A 27,392-nucleotide genomic window follows, 5' to 3' on the forward strand; every position below is an offset into this window, starting at 1 on the left:
CTGATTTACTGGAACACTGTTTCTTTGTATGGTTGTTTGTTTTACTCATCAGAGTCATTAGGCCCAACACACTCCTACTCTCATTTTCGTTTTCCCAGTGCTTGTCACACCAAACTGACTGAACATTGGTAATTCATGTTGAATGTATGCATCACTTTAGATTTAATTAAACTAAGAGCACAGCCTCTCCTCAATTCCTGTCTTGTCCTCCGTTTCTTACTGTACAAATTTTACATCCTATATTCAAATTCTACATCCCTTATACAGTGGAACCTCTTTATTCATCATTAATCTGTTCCTGAGGGACGGACGAATATAGAATCAATTTTTTTCCATAGGAATTAACTAAAATTGGAATAATCCATTCCCAGGCCCGAATCTGATACATAAATAAATAAAAATTTCACCAGAGCTTTACCTTTACTGAGGAACGATGATGGCAGAAGCTTGGTTTGTTTGTTTGGTTTTTAGGAGCATTAGCAACTAAGGCCGTATTGCACGGGGATATGCGGTGGTCATTCCCTGACCTTTCCGCATCGTCCGTATTTGGTGGTGACGGGCTCGAACCCCGGTCTAATCAAGAAGCATGTGCTATGCACTGCTGCTCCTTCCCACCTGGCTACAGAGGCACCTATGGCAGAAGCTGAAGAGGAGGAAAGGAATTATTGTTTAGAAGGGGAGTCACCTTCCAATTAAAACATCAGGTAACTCCAATTCTTGTGATTGATGTCTTTTTTGTCCCTTTCCCGACAATTCATTAGCATTTGACTTAGCAAAGAACTTGTTCAATGTTGTCTGTTTCTGTCTGTTTTTAAAAATTTTCCGAAAGTAGCCAATCACATTATCATTGAATATCATTGAATGAATTTATATTTTGATTAACTACAGCAATGTTCGGGTGCTACTTCTCGACCATACTCTGCGTTTTGGCCCAATTGGACAGCATTTCTTTAATGTCAGCAGTTGGGATGCTGCCTTTACTTGACCCCTTCCTCCTCTGATGAAATTTCCTCCACTGCTTCAGCTTCCTGTTCTTTATGAAGGTCCAACAGTTCTTCTGTGGTGAGCTCCCTTCATGGTCCTCCACCAATTCCTCTACATCCTCACTAACAACCTCCAATCCCATGGACCTGCCCAGAGACACAATTTCATCAACATGCTCTGACCCAAAACCCTCAAAGTCTCTTTCTGACACACACTCTGGCCACAATTTCCTTCATTGTCCTGGAAGACACTCCCCCCCCCCCCATGTCTTATCAATTATCCTCAAACAGCTTTCCTTTTTGGTTGTTTTTCTTCACTACACTCTTTTGGGGCCATGGTCACTTCTTTTTACAAAGATAACTGCAAAAAAATTGCAAAATTAAAAAAAAATTGCAAAGAGAAAATAACAGGTGATGCGCACAGGGCAGACTGCTGAGCTATCGCATGGAGCTGGTTGACTGCGTGGGTGATTGCACGAGGCTAGCTGACTGTGTAGGCAATTGTACGAGGCTAGAATGACCATGTGGTGGGTGACTTTTTGTGACGAATATTGGATTTGATGAATATAGAGGTTCCACTGTATCTGAGTAACACCACATCTCCAATATCCCCCACAATGTCTGAATTTGATGACTTAATCAGTACTTCAAATTCATCAAATTTATTTTCTATGCTCCTAGCATTAATGTACATGCAAGTATACGTGCACCTGTTCTTACTCTTAGTTACTCTAATATTGCCCATGTATTTACTAGTTCCATAATGAAAATAAGAGATTGCATGGCTTCAAATCTCTTACTTTCTGCAATAATAACCACATTGTTGAGTGGTGAAGTTTGAGATTTAGGATAATGAAAAAAAATGAAAACTGTGAGGAAAAGCAGTGTTTAACTACATGAAATACTGTATTTGGCCAATTCATATTATTCCATTACACAATGGAGTAATATAAATGATATTGTGTCACCTCACAGACCCACTCAGTATAAATAGTAAACAATATAAATGAAAAAAAAAAAAAAAAAAAAAAAAACAGTACATAAAAGGCTAAGGATACTATTAAAAAGGTACGTAAAGCACCGGCTAATTCTCAACTAATGATTCACCATGATTGAATATTTTCTTGCTGAGTCTGTCAGATTACATGATACTACCACCAGGCTAAGAAAAGTTGATTCCCTAGACTGCTGATCAAGGTGAGGTCCTCATTCTCCAGCTCTACCCAAGAGTTTGTCACTAAGGAGTACAAGAGGGGGTTCAAAAACATATTATTCCATTACACAATGGAGTAATATAAATGATATTGTGTCACCTCACAGACCCACTCAGTATAAATAGTAAACAATATAAATGAAAAAAAAAAAAAAAAAAAAAAACAGTACATAAAAGGCTAAGGATACTATTAAAAAGGTACGTAAAGCACCGGCTAATTCTCAACTAATGATTCACCATGATTGAATATTTTCTTGCTGAGTCTGTCAGATTACATGATACTACCACCAGGCTAAGAAAAGTTGATTCCCTAGACTGCTGATCAAGGTGAGGTCCTCATTCTCCAGCTCTACCCAAGAGTTTGTCACTAAGGAGTACAAGAGGGGGTTCAAAAACATAGTTGTGATAGAAAGATGAATTTTTTTTTTTTTTGCTTGACTGCAAGCACACAAATTTTGGTTTCAATCTGACATATTTTTTCTTTGCAGTGCTGAATGAAGTGACGTGTCACAATGCATAAAGTGGAATACAGACCAGTGATTCAGTTCCTCTTTCTGCAAGGGGAAAACACCCAAACTATCCATGATGAAGTGGTCACTGTTTATGGAAAAGACTGTCCGGGTTACATTGTTGTTGCAAGTTGGTATAACCAATTCAAATGTGGAAGAACCTCAGTGCATGATGAAGAAAAACCAGGATGCCCAACAACTGCTGTAACAGTAGAGAGTGTTGCAAAAACATGCACTAATTCTGAAAGATCACTCTATTAGTATCAAAGAATTAGTTGCAGAGCTCCAAATTAGTGTAGGATCTGTGGAGAACATCATCCATCAACAGTTGCATATGAGTAAAGGGTCTGCTAGATGGGTTCCTACAGTTTTGTCCCCTTACACCAGAAGAAAGAAAGGGCACAATGTGCAAATGAAATGTTGATGTGACAGGAAAAACAAGAGAAGTTTTTTCATGGATAGGCACCATGGATGTAACTTGCATTGATCACTATGATTCTGGAATAAAACAAATGTCAAAACAATGGAAGCATGCAGAATTACCACCCACCTCCCCAAAAGGCAAAGGCACAACCAAGAGTTGGCAAGGTGATGCAGTCAACTTTCTGGGATCAAGCATGGCGTAATACTAACAGATTACCTTCAATAGGGATGTACTGTGATGGCAAAGTATTATTCTGACCTCCTCATAAAGCTATGTGCTGCTATAAAAGAAAAAAGACAGGGAAAGTTCTCAAAAGGTATGCATTTGATCCATGATAATGCCCCTGAACATTCCTCACATGCTGCAGTGAGGTGTCCCATGAATGTTGGTTTGAAATATTGCTGCATCCAGCTTAATCTCCTGACCTTGCACCCTTGGATTTCTTTCTCTTTCCTGCCCTGAAGTCCTTTCTTTGTGGAAAATGCTTTGCTGCTGATGATGAGGTGATTTCTGCTACTGAGTCTGGTTTGAAGGACAGTCAGGAGACTTCTACAAAACTGGCCTGCAGAAGTGTATTGAGAGGCAGCAAAAACGTGTTATTTTGTCTGGTAACTACAGTAGAACCCCGTTAATCTGGACCCTGATTGTCCAGACTGGTTTTTCTGTCAGGGGAAAAAATTCTAACTATCGAAAAAAAAAATAGATGGAAGGAATTACAACAATAACTGACTTATGACTGGTTTTCTGCAAATTGTACGATATATTTACAAGTGTGAGCTCACCTAGCTAAGTTTATATTAACGTTATTGTAAACAAGAACAGCAGGGATAAAGGGACTACAACTGGTCGATGTACACTGAGCGGTAACTGCCCACTGCACTGGATAAGAGCAAGCGTGATGGTGCACCGTAGCACGTAATCAGTGATGGGGAAGTGGGTGAATCATGCATTCTTGGAAATGACTCTCAAATCAGTCACTCAGCTATTGTATTCAGTCGACAGCTGCCGCTAGCACTGTCCACGTGTACACCTTACCTCAGTTCTTTACATGCTGTATTGCTTTGTTTTTACTATGTTTTTATTTATTTTTTATTTTTTTGTGGTTTTGGGTTAACAGAAGATGGCAACAAAAAGAGTGTTACCATTTCAATGGAACAAAAACCGAAAACACACTTTTTTGCATCGATAAGGGGGAAAGTTTAAAAAAGATCGCTCTCGATATAGGGGTGGCAAAACAAATTGTTTTTGGTTTGAAAAAAAAAAATAGAAAAGCAATCAAAAACTTTTGTGCAAAAATGGTGGCCAAAGACAGATTAGGAAATAGAGCTACCATTAAACAGGTAAAAAATTTAAATTTGGACGAGGCCTTATACATTTGGTTTCATCAAGAACAAGAGCAAGGGGTTCCTCACTCAGGCCCAATTCTTCAATTAAGGGCTCTTAGCCTTAACGAAAATTTAGGAGGTGACCAGTCTTTTACTGTGAGTTTGGGTGGTTATCAAGGTGGAAGGAGAGCCATGGAATCCGACAGCTCAGAATTAAGTACAGTTTCTCAAGTTTATTAGTGAAGAAAATTTAGTTCCACCCCAAATTTTTAATACTTACAAGACTAGTTTATTTTTAAAAATGTTACACAAAAAAAAAAAAAAAAAAAACAAACAAAAAAAAATCACTTGCCTCAAAACTTGACTCTTCAGCTAAAGGACATAAATCGAGTAAGGAAAGAGTGCCATTGCTTTTGTGCAGTAATGTGTCCAGGAATTTAAAGTTGCCACTGTTAGTCACAGGAAAATCTGCTAAGCCCTGTGATCTTAAAAATGTGAACTTAAATGCCCTCCCAGCTAAGTACACATCACAAAAATCAGCTTGAATGTGCCCAGATCTTTTTAAAGATTGGTTTTTCATCTCAGTTGTTCCCTTAGTTAAAAATATTCAAGGGATCAAGGACTGGAAAGTTTTATTCATTGATAATGCTGCAACCGACCAGCAGAAGAATGACTGAGATCTGGCAACATCTTTGTAAAATTTTTTCCACCCAATGTTACTGCACTATTACAGCCTATGGATCAAGAAGTTATAGAGGCTGTGAAGTGATGGTACAGAAAGAAGTTGATAATCTTACTGTTAGAACAACAAGAGGCACTCGAAGAAAAATCAAACTTTATGGACCTTCTTAAAAATGTCAACATAAAGACAGTCATTTATTTTTCTGCTGCAGCTTGGGACGAAATTGACAAGATTACCCTAATCAAATGCTGGAAAAAAACTTTGGCCTGATGTTCCAATGGAAAGATCTGAGGAGGAAATGGATACTTTTTCTGATCCTGATGATGACAAGGATGATAATGATTTTGTTCAGTTATTTCAATGCTTAGGGGGTTGTTCAGATGTAACGAATGAAGACAACAACTCTGATGATGAAGTGTGTGAGGAAACAACTGGGGCAAGTCACACTGAAATAACCAGAATGCTGGAGAAGGTACTGATTTATTTTGAGAGACAGGATGACAGATCAGCTGATGAGCTTCTGACCTTGAAGCGTCTGCAAGATCGTGTGGCCTGAAAGCGAGTTTCAAAATTAAAGCAAAAAGACTGAGGATTATTTCAAGTAAACTTCTCAAAAATAGTTATTGTGTTGCAATATTTTTGTGTTCAATTTTGTGTAGTATAATGTTCTACATTAAAACTTTATTGCTTTGCTCAGTATTTTGTTTACTTACCATATTCTTTTACTTTTTATAATTTTTACTTTAAAATATTGTTATTTAGTAACTTTAAATAAAAACTTGTACATTAAAGATAAAGATTCGAACTTTCACTAATCTGGACCAAGTGTGGTCCCGCTAAGGGGTTTGGTTAACAGAATTCTACTGTATGTTGAAAAAGTGTAATACACAGTGTTTATTTCAACCTTCTATGACATTTACTGGGTAAATATAAATCTATTTTGAATTCCCCCCTTGTAAGAATACAGTAAGAAAGAAATAATGGATTTTAGGTGTTAGACAAAGGCACCAATCCTATTCTGTTTTTGAAGCCAGTTCTAAAAAGAGGTTAAGACAAGAGGAATGTATGAATGATGAAACTGGCTTTGAAAAGATTAGAGAGGCTCAGTCTCAGCACTGAGGTTACCTATTTGATGTATCCAGTAAGCTTCCTACAGTGGCAACGAGTGATTTTGAATATGAGGAATAAATGCAATTGAAATTTGTATTAAAAAATAAAGTGCTTTAAGTATCCTTCAATACTTAAAGTTGTTATTGTGAAGGCTGTGACTGATAAGTTCAAAACTAGTGAACAATTTAAAACTGAAATTATTAAATCTGTGCACTGTGTGCTAAAAGATATTATTGTGCAAAATGTTAAACCATTAGAGACACAGGAGTGGTCATAGAGGTGTAGAATGTTTACGACATTGTTACCATTAAAAGGTTTTATAGGATAGAGAAATTAGGCATGAACTTTGTTTGTCTGCCACCTAAATTAGTGATTTATGATGTGGACTTATGTGATTATGATGTGCAGAAAGATTAACTGATTAGTTGTAGATGAAATATTTAAAGGATTATATCACTCAATGGACAGGGTGAATGAAAACATTCAAGTTCTTGATGTTAATATAGTTTTGGAAGTTAAGGGTTCCATTAAAGTAAAAAAAAGTGCAATTTTTCAGAAGCTGGCAAAATTTATCCAGACTGGTCAGCTCATAAAGGTAAGAGAAAGTTATACAGCTACCCAATGCTGTATAACTTTTAGTGCATGAATTATGGCTACATAGAAAAGTGTGGTTATTGTTCCATTAGTAGCTGTTCATACAAGAATTTACCTTCTTCTAGAGATGACACTTTTTTATTTATATTTGCTGAAAAAAAAAAAAAAAAACTTGATGCTGTGCACTACAACTAGTAGAAAGGATCCTGAGGTATCAAAAGGCATTAGAATTTAAGAAAAAAGTATTTTTATGAATAATGGTATTAAAGTTTTACAGGTGAATGCGTAACATACCAAGAATGGTGTGCTACAGCTTAATCATATAATGGATAAGTATCGAAACACTCTTCTCGATAGTCAAATTTTCTGGATAATCGAACGTAAGGTAAGGTTAAATAAATTTAAGCTTACCTTACAATTAAATTAAATTAAGATTAATTAAAGAAAAAAATTAAAAACTAGTCTCAGAAAATGAAAACATCCATCCAGACATTTTTACAATTTTTATACAAAACAGGAAAATTAGAAAGATTTTTAAATGCTCTCAGTTTTTCCGACTTACCGATAACTAGCACGGGCAATCTGTGCATCCCAGTAGCATTTGCACACATGGCAATTGTAACGCGCTCTTTTCTCATCTTAAAACCTGGTACGGGCATTTCTTTTTTAGTGGCTAGGGTTTTTCTTGGTAATGCTTTCCATAATAAGCCCATCTCATCAACATTATAAACATTTTCTTTCTCGTAATTTGCTACTGAAGCAAACTTACTTTTAAGGACACTGCTGCTGATTCGTCTGCAGAAAGCTTCTCACCTTAAATATCTAGTTCATGTATACAGTGTCTCAGTTTAAAGTTTTTCAGCCAACCTGCGCTTGCCTTAAAATCTTAGTTATCACTTAATTTTCCGATTAAAATCCAATGCTTTTTCACACAACATTGGGCCAGACACTGGTTCACCTAAACTTCGCTTCTGAAGAAACCACAAATACAGTGCACTCTCTAAAGCAGCATTTCCAGATTTCGACATCATATTTTACCTGCTAGATAATCTTTCACTACCCATAATCAACACAAATTCTGTTTTAGCATTGCAATTTTTCTTGGTGTCGTAAATTGTTGAAACCCCCACATTAAATTCTTTGGAGAGATTTCCTAAATTTTTACTCTTTCTAATTCTATTTTAATAATTTCCGTTTTGTGTTGCAATGTTAAAACTACATGTTTTCTTTTCATTCACATTTTACCGTAAAAAATTGACAAATATAATAAATCGCAGTTTCGAACTGATATTATTCTTACAAATCTGGAGCTAAACTTCTCTGAAATTCATTCATGGTTTCCGAGACATCCCAGTAGTCTGGGCGATACTTTTTCTAAAGCACGTTTCTGAAGGTCACATAGAATTCTAGAGGTCACAATCATAAAACAATAAAACAATTTGCAGTTTTTAGTTTATTAGGCTTTTTGTTTGTACAATCTGTTATAAATTTGATCTTTTGCTTATTAGAATCAAAATTCAATTTGCAAACATGATCACTATAAACAGCGCTTACTGTACTACCATTAATAAAAAAAAAGAAGAAAGATCAGCCTTTCGAATTATTCTGGATAACTGACGTCCCATATATATAATCATTGCTGGGAGGAGATGGATTCCAATGCAACATCCCCAATTTGGGGATGGGTGGAGGATGATGACATGGATTAATTCTGGAGAACTTCTCCTCTGTTTCTAGACTAGGTGTGATAAATGTATTGGACTGTCTACTTACTAAGTTTAACATTGACAAATGCAAAATACTGCATATGGGTAGAAGTAACCTCAGAGGAACGTATCAACTGTGTGGTACTACACTTAGGGTGGTAGAAAATGAAAAAGACCTGGGAGTGATTGTGTAGCCAGATATGTAGTTTTCTGAACAATGCAGACAGGCTGCCAGAGCAGGTCATGGGATATTGTCAATGATATACAGGAATTTTGCTAGCAGGGAAAAGGAGGTAATTATCCCTCTGTATAATGCAATGGTCAGGCCATGCCTTGATTACTGCATACATTTTAGGAAGGATGTAGAGTTGCTTGAGCATGTACAGAGAAAAGCAGCAAGATTGGCGAGGGGAACGAAGGGATCCTCTTAACAAGAAATGCTCAAATTCTGAAAATTGCAGAAGCTGGAAACTAGGCACCTGTGAGGTGATCTGATTGAGGTGTATAAGGCCTTGAATGGGTTGAGCACGCTGAAATCTGATGAGATTCTTCCATTTGCTCCAATTACGAACCAAGGGGGCATAAATTCAAATTGAGGAAAGACAGTTGTAGAATAGATGTGCGGAAATTTGCCTTTAGCCAGCAGGTGGTTAATTGCTGGAAAAAACTTCCATCTATCATTGCGGAAGTTGATAGCTTAAATAAATTCAAGGAAGTGGACAAACTTTTAGAGGGAATGGTATGTGAAATTTTTTTTTTTGGCTGATGCTACATAAGCTCATATGCTTGCTTTCTTGCATCACATGCTTCTATTACTACTACTAACTCCTCCAACGATCACACATGCATCTCCTTCTAGATTCATCCTAGTTCTTGTGATGTTAGGCCAGTTTATGAAACAGGGAGATTTTTGATGAAATTTGTCTGGAGTTCTTTTGAGGCTAAACTTGTTGATGAAATTGAGAAAATATACCGGAATTTACTCTTTACAAATAACTGTCCATTCATCATTGCATTTACGTACCTTCCTCAGCACTTTTTAAATTTAACATTTTGTCTACTTCTCTTGATGGTACAATAATTGTTTTTTTTTTTTTTTTTTTTTGTGTGCGTGTTCAATACGGCAAAACTAATTTCATTAATGACAATACTACTAGTTACGTTAATAGCACATTTATACAGTAATACAATGAAAAAAATTTAATATATCGTATATTCCCATAAAAACTTACCAAAAATTTAAAAAAAAAAAGATGTTTAGTTTAAGTTAATGAAATCCTTTTAAAAGCATGCAAAAAAAAAAAAAAAAAAAAAGTTGAAGGTACCAGAAAAACATATTAAGCAAGCAGATTTTTAATTTATAGATAAAACATTGCTTCATAAACAAAAAAAAAAAAAAACCCAATGTTTTCTATTGGAATATTGATGAATATGAAAAACAGCAGCAAAAAAAGGATCCAGAACATTATTGGGTTCAGCAGCACAATCTTGATCCCCAACGGGATATTGAAATTGTCGACTACTGATATGATTACTGCCAGCGCTCATGGCTTGAAGCATTATACATAGCCACCAATAATAGTACTATGAATCGGACGAGGGGAGTACACTTATACCCTATTATAAAATGTACTGTATTGCAGTGCAATGAGCACTGGCAATCATCACGTGTACATAATTCTGCTTTACCGACACCAGAATTGTGATACATGATCATGCCCAGCTGACTTGTGCTATTGTAACCATCAATATATGTTGAAGTACACCATTCACAGGATTGTTATTGTTAGGTTTTTAGGAGCATTAGCAACTAAGGCCATATTGCTCTGGGGATATGCGATGGTCATTCCCTGACCTTTCCGCACCCTCCGTATTTGGTGGTCACAGGCTCGAACCCCTATCTAATCAAGAAGCGTGTGCTATGCACTGCTGCTCCTGTCCACCTGACTACGGAGGCGCAGACCAGGAATTGCATTAACTCCTGGAATTTAGTTTTTAAGATAAAAAAATGAAACATTTAAAGTTGATGGAGTTAATAGTTATGTGATTACTGGCTCAGGACAGACAATTATTTGGAACCAATCAATAGATAATCTGTTAATCCCCCCCCCACATTACTCAGGATATTTCTGCAGAGCAGGAATTAATAGTTCCTGAGAATGTTAGTTGTGCTCCAAGTTTATTCTGATGAGAGAAGTTTTAGTTTTCTCCTGCTGAGCTCTCTGGGGCTGTTGACCTGACTAGGCTCTGGGATTGGACTTTTTGGAGAGGAAGATTATTAAGACATTCTATACTAGCTGCTTGATATGTATAATTCCTGTTTGTGAGGGTTTCTTTCCCTATACATAGATGGCCTTACTAAAAGTAATTATGAAGAGTCCTGATAGATCAACTTTCTGATCCTCATATCTCCACATTACTCTTCTTCCTATTTTGACAAAAATATATGAACGCCTAAATAGGTTAATGATTAAATATAATAAAACAAATATGTTTTAAGAAGAGGAAATCTGCAGTGGATGCTATATGCAGAGTGCTGAGATATGTGGAGATGTAGCGGGGCTGGTACATCCTGGGATTATTTGCAGACTTAAAAGGTGCTTCCAACATGTTTAAAAGTTTAATAACTGTAAAGTTTAAATTTGAGGGATGGAATCCTGAAGAGGATGAGACGTAAGGTGTTCAAAGAATCTCTTTATGGTATTTAGAAGTGACTTTTATGATAGCAAAGTACATATTAGATCTAGGTATACTGCAAACGTGAGATCTACCAACATGGCTGTCCTCAGGGTTTGGTCCTGGGCCTCTTCACATGAAACACAGTCCTGGATGAGTTCCTCAAAATTGATTTTAACTGAGCTGACTCAGTGACTTGCTATTCTTGTTTATGGGAATGTTCAGTCAGACACAGAGACTAGAGCTTCAAGTGTATTTAATAAGATGCGGTGGAATAAAAATATAAATTGGAGATCTCAGTAGTAAGACAATGCATATACTGCCAAAGGGATAGTTTAAGTAGCCCTTTGGCAGTATAGCAAAAGGGAAAAGCATATTATAATAAGCTTTAAAAAAATAAAATAGAATAATAAACTGCAAATAACTGCATTAAAAGCAAAAGAAAAAAGAATAAATTAAAATAATGGTACAGAGAAAATAATTAATGCTGTTGATAGGATTATAGGTAAGGCAAGGTGATATATTACTCCTAAAAACCACACCACCTCTACACCAAAGCAAAAAGTAAATAAACATTAAAAAAAAAAGGGAAAAAAAAAGAAAAGAAAAAAAGATTTTTATGTTTATTTAATTTTTGGCACAGGGACAGTGAGGCTCATAGGCGCAATATAGTGCTTGACATATAACTCCATAAATGGTATTAATTATGTTGCTGTATTTTTTATGGTTTAAGTGTTTTTAAAATTTAATCATGTTTTCATTCCCCATAATAAATAGAAGTAATGGTAGTAATGTAGCTGGAGAGGAAATTTATTATTCTGAAATAGAAAACCAAAATCAGATAGAATGAAGTGGGCTGTAGTAGAAACATTAATACCAAAACAGTTAATTGGATAGGTTATCATGGCTAAATTCATTAGGGAACTAGTCATAATTATCCATCCAGGGCTACATGCTTTGAACATACATGCTGATGTTGAAAAATGCCAAAACAGTCAAGTTAAATAAGCTAAATTTTCTCCCAGCAGCAGTTCTGATGGATGATTATTAAATTAATAAATTAAGGTATGGCCAGCAATTATTAACATATGCAAAGTATTTATAAAATTTTAGTGATGTACAAACATCATGTTAAAAGATGTAGGGAGAATTATGTTATAGTAAGAAAAGATAAAAATAGAAGTGCAGCAAGCTTCTGCAAACAATGGTTGTTACTTAGGCAATCCAGTACTGTAAAATCCAACTCTAATTGGAGAGCTCTAGCTAAAAAAGAAATTCTGGTAAGTAGAAAAAGGAAGGTAATTATGCAATAGAGTATCGGTATATGGTAAAGGATAAGGAAAATGTCTTTAGGAATAAGGGAGGTTAAAAAAGTTTGAATATCAGGAGTAGGGGAAAAAAATCTTTTAAAGGAGAAATTAACCTTTTAACCTCCATCATCATTCCTAAAGACATTTCCTCAAACATATATATATTCTATTACATAATTAGTTTTTTTTTTTCTACTATCTATCAAATTTAGACATTGGGTTTTACTCTCCCAGCCAACCCGCGTAATAACTATGGCCAAAACACTATGTGGTCCCGGATATATAATTATAATTGTAGTCATCCAATGAAGTTAGTCATGAAAATTTTTCCAATTAACTATTTAGATATTAATGTTCATATTACAACCCACTTCACCTTTTTGATTTTTGGCCTTCTTTTTCAAAATAATAATCCCCCCCCCCCCCACAAGCTACATTAATACCATTATTGCACTGAACATTTTGCACCTACGATCAGCTCTTATCTTTAATTTCATTATTTGATATATATACACTAATGAGCCAAAACATTATGACCAAAGAGTCATCATGCAAATCAAAGCAACTGCAGGTGAACTACGGCACATGCAGAGGTCAGGACATGGTACAAAAAACACCTGATACTGAGCACTGTTAATCAGTATTACTCTTGTTCTTCAGATGGGAAAAGCAGCGAACTTAAGCGAGTTTGAGAAAGGCCAAATTGTAATGGCCAGATGACTGGGTCAGAGCATATCCAAAACGGCACAGCTGGTAGGATGCTCATGGTCAGCCGTGGTTAGTACCTACCGAAAGTAGTCTGAGGAGAGAAAACCCACAAACTGCCGGCGAGATGTTGAAAAAATGGAGGAGACAGTTTCATTTTTATATTTTGTGTCTATAATGTTTTTTATATTTTTTCAACTGTTTTAATAAACTATTTACAACCTTTCTTCGAAGATGCCAGTCACCTCTACAATATAGCATCTTGTCTTGAGTGTGGAATCCCAGAGCAGACCTTGAAATGTTGACATCAATTTCATTTAGTTAATATAGTTAATGGGTCTTTGTGTAGGAAATCCTCTTTTCCACCTCTGAGTACCAATAAATAAACCATTTAATCCGCAAATATACATGGGGCCAGTATTTTTTTACCTTTTGAAATTTAATTATTAATTTACACATGATGCTTTTCATGGAACTTAAGTTTGACAAGTAATTTATATTTTAACATTATGAAAGTTTTTCAAATGCATAGTTACCTTGTGCATACACTTCTTCCTGCTGCATCTTTTCTTGCATAGCTCTGTCCCTCTGTTCCACCCAGCGAGGATCAAGAAGGCCTGTTGAGGAAGTAAATGATATAAAATCCAGAGAATAAAAATTAAAAATAAACTTGTCTAACAACAGTATGTGAATCACTTAAAAAAAAAAATTTGTTATAACATGATGTTTGTAGTATCCTTCTCCTAATCATCAAAGGCTCTTTTCCTGAACTGATAATAATTTATATGAGTTTAAGTGTTGGGATGCCACCTAAGAAATTCCACTTGTCTCTTTTCCTACATATTTTACATATCATGATTTTCATTTAAACCCAATGCAAGGTATAGAAAGCAGCTTTCATCACAGTGTGTTTTGCACCTTCAGTTCAAAAAGATCATCTTTTGTACACCCACCGGGCATCCTTCTACCTTTCAAGAACATTTCAAAATTTGCAATGGCAGTGACAAAACATTTTTACTTAGTGATAATTCAACAAGTATGGTTTTTAGTTGATCTCTAGTTTCTTTCAGAGTGACACCACTATTCTGCTTTATTGGCAACTTGTGATATAAGAAACTGACATAAACAATTCAACAAACTTTGTCTATGTATTTGTTTTTTATTATAAACAAATGCAGCCCCAACTGAACACATCCTGAACAAACAAGAGCTTTGTTTATCTGATCACGTGACACGCTCTCATGGATTTTTACGTGAAATTTTATCGGTGGTTTGTACACTTTCAGTACAGATTCTGCTACTTGATAATCATTCAGTGGAACTTACTTCCTTATTTGTTTGTTTACCCAACTATTATAAATATATTAAAGCAGTCGTAATGATGCATGATATTATTCATTTACTTTTTTATAAAATATCTATTGAAATTAAGGGCATATTTTATTTTAAAAATATTTATAGTACTGGTGACCAGTAGAAAAAAAATTAAAAATTATTCAGGAGCAGCTAAGTTATAAGAATTATGACAGATACATGTTAAGTTTTTGTAAAAAAATAAAAATAAAATAAATAATAATAATTACTGCTGTTAAGGATATATTTCATATATATGGTATGCACAGTACAATTTGGAGGGGAGGGGAATTCAAGTGCATATGACTTAATTGCTGCAAAGTTATAGGCTGTTGTTGTTATTTGGTTTTTAGGAGCATTAGCAACTAAGGCCATATTGCTCCAGGAATATGCGGTGGTCATTCCCTGACCTTTCCGCATCCTCCGTATTTGGTGGTCACGGGTTCAAACCCTGGTCTAATTAAGAAGTGTGTGCTATGCATTGCCACTCCTGCCCACCTGGCTACAGAGGCCCTGAAAAGTTATAGGCCAACTGCTGCTAAGTTACAGGCTTAACTTTGGTGTGTAATGTTAATCTTGCAGTTTTTTCACTTCATAGAAACCTTACCAGGTGCAAGTTACATTAATTACATATTTAACTCAAACCATTGAAGAAGATAAGTTGCTCTTTACAAATAACTGTCTATTCATCATTGCATTTACATACCTTCCTCAGCACTTTTTAAATTTAAAATTTTGTCTACTTCTCTTGATGGTACAATAATTGTTTTTTTTTTTTTTTTTTGTGTGCGTGTTCAATACGGCTAAACTAATTTCATTAATGACAAAACTACTAGTTACGTTAATAGCACATTTATACAGTAATACAATGATAAAAATCTAATACAGTGAAACTTCTCCTAACGGACACCTCTCATTAACGGACATCTTCAAATTCCCAAACTCACCTCTATTGGTTTTAACGTGTTTGCAGCTTTTGTCTAGCGGACATTCTCTGTAACAGACGCGGACAGGCAATCTGCACTGTTTCGTTTAGATTAGCACTTAATTTGATCTCCCCATAATGGACAGCGGGCGAGCTTACGGTCCTTTTTCTAGGAACTTTTCTTCCACGTATTGCCTCAGTCGTATGTTTATATTCTATTTCCGATTCTCTGAATTTTCTCAAGGTTTACATCGTGATTCTAAACCCCTTTTCAAGAACTTTAAGGCACGTGTAAAACTTCTGATGAATTCGGTGTGTGCAGGAGGGGGGGGGGGAATATGGTCGACCTTTCTTCTTTTCAGTTTCAGTTTTGTTCAGTGTTGTGCGAAGTGCACAATGTTTTCTCGTAAACATTTAACTTTAAAAGATAAAGTCAAACTCATTAATGCGTATGATCGTCAAAAAAATAGAGTTCGCAATCTCGCTGCAAAATTCAAAATCGGGAAGACCGCAGGTAAGCAACATCCTAAAGGAAAAAAATGAACTGCTCAAACAATTTTGGCAACACAGAAATGATCAGATTCAAAATCATTCCCATAAACTGTTGGACTTCAAATTGACAATGTTACGTATGAGTGGTTTTGTCGTGAACATGCTAAAAAAATTCCCATTAATGGGCCTATTATTAGGGAAAAGGCTTTGGAGGTTGTGAAATCTATGGGAGTAAATGAGTTCAAAGCTTCTGTGGGATGGCTAGACAAGTTCAAAACTCGGCATAAAATTTCTTGGAAAACCGTAAGTGGTGAAAGTGGATCTGTTGATACTGGGGTTAGCATTAGCATTAGTAGAGGCATTTGATGCAAGAAAGCAAGCTTATGCAGCATCAGCCAAAAAAAAAAAAAAAAACCCACTTCCACTTCACCCCTCTGTTTGTTCAAAATACCTGTCCAGCTGAGCCTTAAACTTATTTAGGCTATCAACCTTCCATACCACAAGGGATGGAAGTCTGTTCCACCAACCAACCACCCGCTGGCTAAAGGCAAATTTCCGCACGTCTATCCTACATCTGTCTTTCCTCAATTTGAATTTATGCCCTCTCAGGTGATTTTTCTGAGCTAGAGGAAGAATCCCATCAGCATTGAGCATGCTTAAACCATTCAAGGCTTTATACACCTCTATCAGATCACCTCGCTGGTGCCTAGTCTCCAGAACTGTAATTTGCAAAACTTAAGCCTTTCTTCGTAAGAGCACCCCTTTGTTCCATTCACTAATCTTGTTGCCCTTCTCTGTACTCGTTCCAGCAGCTCTACATCCTTCTTGAAATGAGGCCTCCAGACCTGTATACAGTACTCTAGGTGTGGCCTGACCATCGCCTTATACAATGGAATAATCACCTCCTTATCCCTGCTGGAAAAATTCTTGTATATCATTAACAATACTCCATGAGCTACTCTTGCAGCCCGTCTGCATTGCTCAGAGAACTTCATATCTGCCTGCACAACCACCCCCAAGTCCCTTTCATTCTCTACCACTGTCAGTGTAGTACCACAGAGTTGATACGTTGCTCTGGGGTTGCTGTTTCCCATGTGTAGTACTTTACATTTGTCAATGTTAAACTTCATTTGCCACCTCTCAGCCCATCTGCTCAACCTTTCCAGATCCTGTTGCAGCAGCATAGTGTCAGTAGTGTCCTTGACAACCCTGCCAACCTTTGTATCGTCTGCAAACTTGGACATTAAGCTTGATATACCATCATCAATATCATTTATAAATACAGAAAACAATAATGGACCCAACACTGAGTCCTGAGGGACTCCACTAATAACATTAGTCCACGATGAGCAGTGTCCATTGATTACCACTCTCTGTCTTCTCCCCCTCAACCACCCCTTTATCCATAGCAGCAATTTGCCTCCAATGTCACACTGCTCCAATTTGTGTAGCAGTCTTCCATGTGCAACAGTATCAAAAGCCTTTCTAAGATCCAAGTATATAATATCAAAGCTATTCCCTGCATCCAGTTCTTTTGTGACTGCATCATAATATCCAATCAAATTGGTCAGGCAAGACTTCCCCTTAACAAAACCATGCTGTGTCCGAGCTATAACTGAAGTCTTGTCTAAATGATCCTGCAGTGCTTCTTTAACCAGTGCCTCCATTAATTTTCCTGGAACAGAAGTTAAGCTCACAGGTCTATAATTACTTGTGTCAGCCTTTGATCCTCCTTTGTGAATTGGGGTCACATTCTATTGGACTCAGGGGAGGTACCTATTGACTGGAATGATTTCCAGTCAATAGGTACCTCCCCTGAGTCCAAGGAAGCTCTCATAATTATGGCGAAGGGTTTGCTTACTTCCTTTGCTGCCTCCTTTAATATAACTGGATAGATCCCATCCACCCCGTGTGCCTTTCTTGTGTTTATCTTCAACAGTTTCTCCTCCACTTTACTCCCAGTTATTTCAAGATTCTGTAGCTTACTGCTAGAGTTGAATACATCTCTGGCATTCCCCTTGCTGAATAATTCCTCATGTGTGAATGTCGATGCAAAATATTCATTTAGTTTGTTAGCTACCTGAGCAGGATCATCAACAGTTGACCCATCAATATCAAGTGGACAAATCTGATTCATCCCCTTCCTTCTAGAGTTTACATAAGTAAAGAACTCTTTGCTGTTTTTCTTTGCATCCCTTGCCAAGGATTTCTCGTAATCTGCCTTCACCTGCCTAACCTCCTTTGTAACTTGGTTGCATATCAACTTGTATCTATCATAGGCTTCTGTGTCATGTGTTAATTTGTAAGTATCCCATGCATTTTTCTTCTCTGCCATATGCCTCATTAGTTCATCTGACATCCATTTTGGCCTAAACCTTGAACAATATTTCTTAGTTGGTATGTAAAGCCTAGTAGCTTCCAAGATAAGTTCTTTGAATGCTTCCCATTTTGAATTTGCTGTTGGTAACATCATCAGTTGGTCCCACTGTATAGAATTTAAATACTGTCTCAGTCCATCGTAGTCGCCTTTACGGAAGCAATAACCCTTCCCTTTACCCCTAATGGTAGTTACCTCTTTGAGTAAATCCCACTTCAGCACACTGTGATCACTGCCACCCAGTGGTTCATTTATCTGCAGATTCTTAATGCATGAAGAATCACTGCTAATAATCAAATCAAGAGTATTACTCCCTCTAGTTGCCTCCCGAACATGCTGATGTAGAAAACAATCATCCAATAAATCCACAAAAGTCCTGCTAGTGTGTGAGTAACCAGCCCCCAAATTCCAGTCAATATCTGGGAAATTAAAATCTCCCATTATAAGACTCTCTGATTTACTGGCCCACTCTCTTTCCCTGTACAGTTCCTTATTATACTCCTCAGAGTCATTAGGCCTATTGCACACTCCTACTCTCAATTTTGATCTCCCAATGCTTATGTCACACCAAACTGACTCAACACTGCACTGTCCAGCGATGGCGACTGGCTTCACTTCCTTGGTTTTTATGTGTTTCTTAACTAATAGCATAACCCCTCCCCCCTTCCTATCCTGTCTATCCTTTCTGTAGACGTTGTACTCCCCAAATTGCAGTTCTGCATCCCTTATATCTGTGTGACACCACGTCTCTGATATCCCAACAATATCTGCCTTTGATGTTTTGAGCAATACCTCAAATTCATCAAATTTATTTACTAAACTCCTAGCATTGGTGTACACGCAAGTATACCTGCACCTGTTTCTATTCTTAGCTACCCTAACACAACCCATGCGTTTACTTGTACCGCAATGGCTCCCAGCAGTCTCTGAAATACCATGCATCTTGTTTTTCAGGCTTCTGCTCATTCTAATAGAAGCAGTGCAAGAATCTCTTTCACCTCTGCCAGTGGCTACTGTCAATCTACTGGTCTTTGTCTCCCCCCAAGCTAACAGTTTTCCGAACCACCTAACACTGCCTCGATAGCATCAGCAAATATTCTTGCACCCTTTCTATTTAAGTGTATCTCATTCCTGTAGAAGCAATCTCTCCTGTTAACAAGTACAGTCCAGGCTGAAAAAAATTCTACCCCTTGAGCCTTGCACAATCTTTCCAGGGCCGAATTGATCGACAAGGCTCTCATCATATACTCCCTCCTATCGTGTCTTGTAACAGAGTGGACCGTCAAATTGGAAGATTTATGTCGTGATTTTGAAGCTAAGGGTATTTACAACTGTGACGAAACAGAGTTGTTTTTTAAAGCTCTTCCTGAAAAAACAATGAGTCTAAAAAACGAAAAGTGCCAGGGCGGAAAAATTTCTAAGGAACGCTTGACTGTACTATTGTGTACAAATAAGCTGGGAGAGTTTGAACAACCTCTTGTTATAGGAAAACCACAAAATCCTCGTTGTTTCAAGGGCATAAAGTTGAATCTTTTGAATGTTGACTGGAAGTCTAATAAAAAAGCGTGGATGACACGAGATATCATGAGCGAATGGATAAGTCACTTTAACCAAAACATGATTCGTCAAAACAAAAAAATTATTCTTTTCATAGATAATGCTGCATCTCACCCGCACATTGAATTGTCCAACATTCAAATCGTTTTTCTGCCACCAAATACATCTGCAGAGTGTCAGCCCTTGGATCAAGGGATAATAAAAAATTTTAAACTTCACTACAGAAAACGTGTTTTAAGACATCTCATTGCAAACATGAACAATGTAGCATGTGCGAGTGACCTTGCAAAGAAAATCAGCATCCTAGATGCGATTCAATGGATTTCCTCTTCAGTAAACACAATTAGAAAACAAACTGTCGTGAACTGTTTTGTAAAGTCTGGCTTCTCAAACGCAAAAATTTAAGTTGTGAACAGCAATGTGGTGCACCAAGAAGAACAAGAACTTCAACATCTATTGATAATGTACGATACTTCCGCTACAAGTGATCCTGGCTACAAAGATATAGACTCAAACCTCACTACAGAAGATGGCGCTCTAGATATCAATGACATTATCATCGATATTTTTCAACAAGTTCCCCATGAGGATGAAGAAATGGAAGGAGGTCATTCTGTCGAAGAACATATTAACGACGAACCACCGATGAAAATAGAAGCGCTCGTACAAATCAATCGTTTAAAAATGTTTTTCGCCGCTGAAGAAGATACTGAAGGACTTTCGATGGTTTCTTCACTGCAAACAAATGTTGAAAACAAAATTATCAGCCGGAAGGTGCAGAAGAAAATAAGTGATTACTGTATGTATTTTTCTTAAGATAAAGTCATAATATGCATAGCACAATTGTATGTATATTATTTACAAAAATATTGTTCAAAATCTGTATATATTTTAATTTAATTTTACATTAAATGTTTAGCGATTTTTTTTTTTTTTTTTTTCTCCCTCAGACTTCTTGTTAGCGGACACTTCTCTCTAATGGACACATTTTCGTTCCCCATGGCTGTCCGTTAAAGGGAAGTTTCACTGTATATTGTATATTCCCATAAAAACTTATCAAAAATTAAAAAAAAAAGATGTTTAGTTTAAGTTAATGAAATCCTTTTAAAAGCATGCAAAAAAAAAAAAAAAAAAAAAAAAGTTGAAGGTACCAGAAAAGCATATTAAGCAAGCAGATTTTTAATTTTATAGATAAAACATTGCTTCATAAACAAAAAAAAAAAAAAAAAACAAGGTTTTCTATTGGAATATTGATGAATACGAAAAACAGCAGCAAAAAAAAAGGATCCAGAACATTATTGGGTTCAGCAGCACAATCTTGATCCCCAATGGGATATTGAAATTGTCGACTACTGATGTGATTACTGCCAGCGCTCATTGGCTTGAAGCACTACACATAGCCACCAACAGTGTTGCCATTTTAGCGGTTTTCCCGCTAGATTTAGCGGAATTGCTCAAGGTTTAGCGGATAAAAATATGAAATAGCGGATAGCGGATTTTTTAGCGGGAAGAGTATAAATGTTTAGCATTTTATGTATTTTGGCAATGTAACATTTATATTAAGAAATATTAAATTAATTGTTCAATTAATTAACAATAAAAATAATTCATAATTGAAATAGTAGGGATATCATATTTCATAGTTTTTTTTTTTTTTATAAGGCGAAGAATCGGTTTTATATTATTCTGGATTTCCCTGAGGAGAACCCCAACAATTTTACGTAGTTACGCTCGCGGTCAAACGACCTGATCATTGGGTCATGGCTTTAAATTGTTGAATCAAATCTAAAAATGTGGAAAAAAAATTCTAATGACGCCTTTTTTTGAAACAGCGAAGGAATGGCATTGGATAATTTTTCTTCGTCGTATTTGTTTGGCTTCCAAGAAATGCGATCCGAATTACCGACATCTCTTTCAACGTTTCTAATAACCACAGAGCAATAAGTAATAAGAGTAATAAGTAATAATTATTTCTAATAACCACTGTGTAATAATATCTTAGTATAGTCAGTCCACGTATAGCACGATAGTTGTATTCCTAGAAACCCTCGTGCAATGCAAAATCGTGCGTTTAGTAAATCCACCAGCCGACAAAATCAATTCAAATATTTATAGTGCCATAAACGATGGTGCAGATCCGAAAAAGATAGTGCATTCGTGTCAAACAAGGTGGTTATCCATTGAAGTTGCTATAACAAGAATTTTAGAACAGTATATTGAATTAAAAGCCCATTTTGAAATAACTCGTTTGACCGACAAATGTTATACTGCAGAACTTCTTTATTCAATGTTCAAAGATGAAAGTAATTTAGCATATCTTTTATTTTAAAACCTATCCTATCTGAAGTACAAAGAGTAAACAAATCTTTTGAATCAAATACTGCCGATCCTACATTATTACTACATGATTTAAACATGCTATTGTCGATGATTGCCAATCAAATGTTTTTACCAAATACACATATTGAAAAGATAGAAGAGGACATTAATAATTATTTAGACCCTAAGCCATATTTAGGTTACCAATTTGAAAGAAAAATAAATGAATTAATAATGAATAAACTTATCACAACAACAACGGATGAAATGGCAATAAGAGAGAGATGCCGTAATTTCTTGATTGATTTGTATCAACAATTAAAACAACGCCTTCCGGACAACATAAAAGAATTAGAAAAAATGTCATTAATCTCAGTTAACAATATGTTAAAGCAACAAAAAGAAACACTGATAAATTTATTACAAAATTTAAAATTGTCTGAAGTAGAAATTGAAAAAAAATGAGCAACAGTATATAAACATTACTCTCGTTAAATGGGAAAACATCAACAATACAATGAAGTTTTGGTCAGAAGTTTCGAAATATCGAGATGCAAGCGGTAAAAATCCATTTAAAGAAATTAGCGAATTTGCATTGGGTATTTTAATTTTGCCATTATCCAATGCAGATGTGGAAAGAATATTCAGCAACTTAAATCTAGTAAAAAACAAAACACGCAACAGAATGAGTGTTGGCACGGTTAATGCAATCTTATCAGTACGATACGGGCTCAAAAGAGTTGAAAAGTGTTGTAAAAATTATGTTTTACCTGAAGAAGTGCTTCGCAAAATAGGTACACAAGAAGCATATGATGAGGAGGTATTGAATTTCGAAATTAATTTAGATGTTTAGATATTGATTTTATATTAAAAACAGAAAAATAAATAACTATTTATATATACTATTTGTTTGTTTGTTTTTATTCACTACAAAGTACAAACAAATGAAAATTTAAAAAATTTGGCGGGTCAAGTGCTAAAAATAGCGGATTTTGAGTATGCGGCTAGCGGGAAATATTATTAAGAGTTGGCAACACTGGCCACCAATAATAGTACTATGAATCAGACGAGGGGAGTACACTTACACCCTATTATAAAATGTACTGTATTGCAGTGCGATGAGCACTGGCAATCATCACGTGTACATAATTCTGCTTCACCGACACCAGAATTGTGATACATGATCATACCCAGCTGACTTGTCAATATATACTGAAGTATACCATTCACAGGATTGTTATTGTTAGGTTTTTAGGAGCATTAGCAACTAAGGCCATATTGTTCCAGGGATATGCGGTGGTAATTTCCTGATCTTTCCGCATCCTCCGTATTTGGTGGGCAAGGGCTCGAACACCAGTCTAATCAAGAAGCGTGTGCTATGCACTGCTGCTCCTGCCCACCTGGCTACGGAGGCGCCCACCCCATTCACAGACTAGCTGATGAAGAGGCACTTCGCTTCGAAAGCTACTATGTATTTTAATGCTTTTATCTTATTTTATTGCTGTTTTATCTTATTTATATATCATTTTTATTTTAACCAGTTAGTTGGTCGGTCTTCACAAGAAACTTTGATAATATAATGCAATCCAACGCACAACGCCTGTTTTCTAATACCTGATCATGTATTAATATTTACTTTGGCCAACATCAGACTTTATTGCATATTTTTATTTATTATTATTATTAAATCAGTTTGTTTGCTCTATCTCCCCTTTTGAACACAGCCAAATTTATCCACCCTTATCTCATGGTAGCTTTTATTTATTTGTCACTCCTCGAACTGGCTTGACAATTCAGCCTATAATTTTACCTAATTCATCATAACTTACAGGATATTCACATTCTTTTTCCCTTTTAACATCTACATTTGGCTCATATTTCTGCTTTCCTTTTCCTTCTAGCTTTGGCATCTTGTGTAACTTTTACTCACATCTTCACTTCCAACTTTCACATTTATTAATACATACATATATATATATATATATATATATATATATATATATATATACACACATTTATGCATCCTTTGCTGCTACTTTGCACTCAGGTGCATCTGTCATATCAAATTGATTTTATTTTATTTTTAACTTTCCACTTCAACTCCAGATTTTAACCCATCATATCCTATATTTCATATATAGGCAGCACAAGAGCTTCGTTACATATGAGAATACAAAAGCATAAAAGTAGTTTAAAGGTAGCTTTAAAAAATAAAGAAAAAATAGAGTGGACAGAAAAAATTTGTTCTGAGATGATAGCCACAGGCACAGGGCAAACAAGACACAAAATTTAAATTAGAAACCAGTGAGACTCTAGCAATAAGATCAATAAACATACATAGACCTGTAATAATTTATGAGGAGTAGGATCGTAAACAAATATCCTATAAGTTTAGATTTAGCAACAAAACATAGCAACCCCCCCCCCATCCAGGACCTCTACTAATGGGGACGGTAGTCAGGCACCCAGATTTCCATGCTCTCCAGACTGTGATTGTATATATACTACAGGAACTCCCCGACTTACACAATACTTGCCTTACAGAAATTCGACTTTACGTAAGTTTTTCTCGGCCTGTGCAAACTTAAAAAAATTGTGGAAACGTATTTTGCATCCCGCAGGAATAAATGGAGGTATCGTGAAAATATCAGAATGTGAACCCAATAACACATTGCTTTTTTTTTCCCTTTTTTTTTTTTGTAATTTATTCTAAGTCCTTGGAAGTTGAAAATTTCTCTATATTACTAAGCTATTTATCTCTCTAAAAGGTCATATTTATAATCGAAATTGCACTACCCTTTCGTTGTTATCATACGTTCCAGTTATAAGAATCGGTTTTGAACGGCTTTGTGATAATTTTCTAAAGCATGTTTCTGGAGGTTACGACCATAAAACAATAAAAACCATTTGCACTTTCCAGTTTATTGGGCTTTTCTGTTCATGCATATAATTATAAACAGGCAGTAAACTCGATCTTATTGCATTTGCAATAATACTGATAACTGCAATTCTGTAGGTCTTTACTACGCTATTATGGTGAAATGTGTTACCCATTCACTGAAATCTTCAATCATATAAAATACAAATTTTCAGAAACTTCTCTTCATTCCTATTTACGTATTACACCGGTGAAAGGAAAAGGATCAATGGAAAGTGCAAGTGGTGGCAGGTCTAGGAAACGAAACAAAACTGATTTAGAAATGAAGATGAAAATGATTAAGAAGCATGACAAAGTGTGTCATCTATTGCATGGGAATTAGGTCTCGCTGCTTCAACAGAGAATACTATTTTAAAGGACAGTGCGCATATAAAAGAACACATCAAAGGATCAATGCACTTAAGATCAACAGTGACCACAAAACAGCGTTCAGGTGCTATATTGAAGATGGAACAGCTGTTAATAATATGGATGGAAAATCAGATTCAGAAGCGAGTGCCCCTGAGTCTAATGACCATTCAAGCAAAAGCAACAAGTATTTATAAAAATATTAAGGATAAGTATGGCGAATCCCAACCCAAGTTCGTGGCAAGCAACGGGTGGTTTAATAGGTTCAAGCATCGCACTGGTTTCCCCAATGTTAAAGTATGCGGTGAAGTCGCCAGTGCTAATTCTGCAGCTGCAGAAATTTTGTGATGCACTGAAAAAAATTATTGATGAAGGCGGCTATTCAACGCAGCAAATTTTTAACGTTGACGAGACTGCTCTGTATTGGAAAAAAAATGCCAGATTGAACATACATTGCCAAAGAGAAAAACACAATGCCAGGTTTCAAAGCGACAAAAGATAGGGCCACGCTCTTGCTTGGGGCTAATGCAGTGGGAGATTACAGATTAAAACCACTACTTGTGTACCATTCTGGAAATCCTCGTGCATTAAGGGCATCAATAAAGCCACCCTACTCGTGGATTTCTGATCGAACCAGAGAGCATGGATAACAATATCTCTTTGAGGATTGGTTTAAATGCTGCTTCATTCCCGAGGTTGAAAGATATTGTAAAGACAACGACATTCCTTTCAAGATTTTGATTCTATTAGATAATGCTTCTTGACATCCTACGCATCTAGATGATTTCAATTCGAACATGAGTCATATTTCTACCGCCAAACACAACTTCACTCATCCAACCTATGGATCAGGGTATTATTTCGAATTTAAAAGCATACTATTAACACAACATTTGCTCAGGCATTGTCTGCAGTAGACGGTGAGAAAAATTTTACGTTAAGAGACTTTTGGAAATCTTATAATATTTACTACGCCATCTTAAACATTAATAAGGCCTGGGTGGAAATTACTAAAAGTTGTTTAAATGGCACATGGGAGAAAATATGCCCACAGCACGTAAAAGGCTTTGAAGGATTTGAAAAAGACAAATCATTTGGAGCAGTTACAGATAAGATTGTAAAGGTTGCATAGCTACTTCATGAGAGTTTAATGGCACAGAGCTACTTCAGTTGGAGGTTGATGCCAAAGACATGGAGGAGTTAATAGATGAAGAAGAGAAGGAATTATCTAACGAATAACTTATTGACTTGCAAGCAGCGATAGCGAAAGAAGAAAATGCTTACAAAGTTCAAGATGAACCAAATGAGGAGCCGAGATGCTTCATCACCAGAGAGATGGCAATGGCATTTCGTGAAATTGCATCGGCAATGGCGAGGTTTGAGAAGATGGATCCTGACAAACGATTCTTGAAAGTTAACAAAGGGGTGAATGACATGCTTGCTTGCTTCAAAGAAATCTATGATGAAAAGAAAAACCCACCATTCAGGCATCCATTAATATGTTCTTTCACAATGTTGAGCAGCTTCTAAATCTCCACAGCTCTCAACCTCCGCAGCGGCGTACTTATCAGCTGAAGACGTCGATTCTGGCAACGATGCTCGAGAGCAAAACTTACTGACATTATGCCTGTCTCCCCTCTTTTTTTGTAATTTTATAATTTTGAAATTTTTTTTTAAATTGCACGCTTTTATAATTTTTCCTGCGCATGTGATACAAAATTGAATAAATACAATAAATAATTCTATTTACATGTTTGTCCAACATTTCTTTTTTGATTCAATCAATTCAGCGAGTGTTGCACAAGCATGGGGAAATTCCATGACTTACGTAGCGTTCCGCGGAACG

The 27,392-nt window shown here is 36.1% G+C and overlaps 1 protein-coding gene across 1 annotated transcript in view; it reads right to left on the reverse strand.

Moving 5' to 3' along the window:
- The window catches only part of Sf3a1 (splicing factor 3a subunit 1), a 346,050-nt gene that overhangs the window by 142,188 nt on the left and 176,470 nt on the right, over positions 1-27,392 (reverse strand). The window contains exon 14 of the mRNA XM_090379835.1: positions 13,774-13,854. Coding sequence (XP_090235961.1) covers positions 13,774-13,854 — 81 coding nt within the window. The remainder of the gene's footprint in view (positions 1-13,773; positions 13,855-27,392) is intronic.

Source organism: Mastigoproctus giganteus, chromosome 8 (genome assembly GCF_048544385.1).
Source record: "Mastigoproctus giganteus isolate SK-2022 chromosome 8, ASM4854438v1, whole genome shotgun sequence".
NCBI lineage: Eukaryota > Metazoa > Arthropoda > Arachnida > Uropygi > Thelyphonidae > Mastigoproctus > Mastigoproctus giganteus.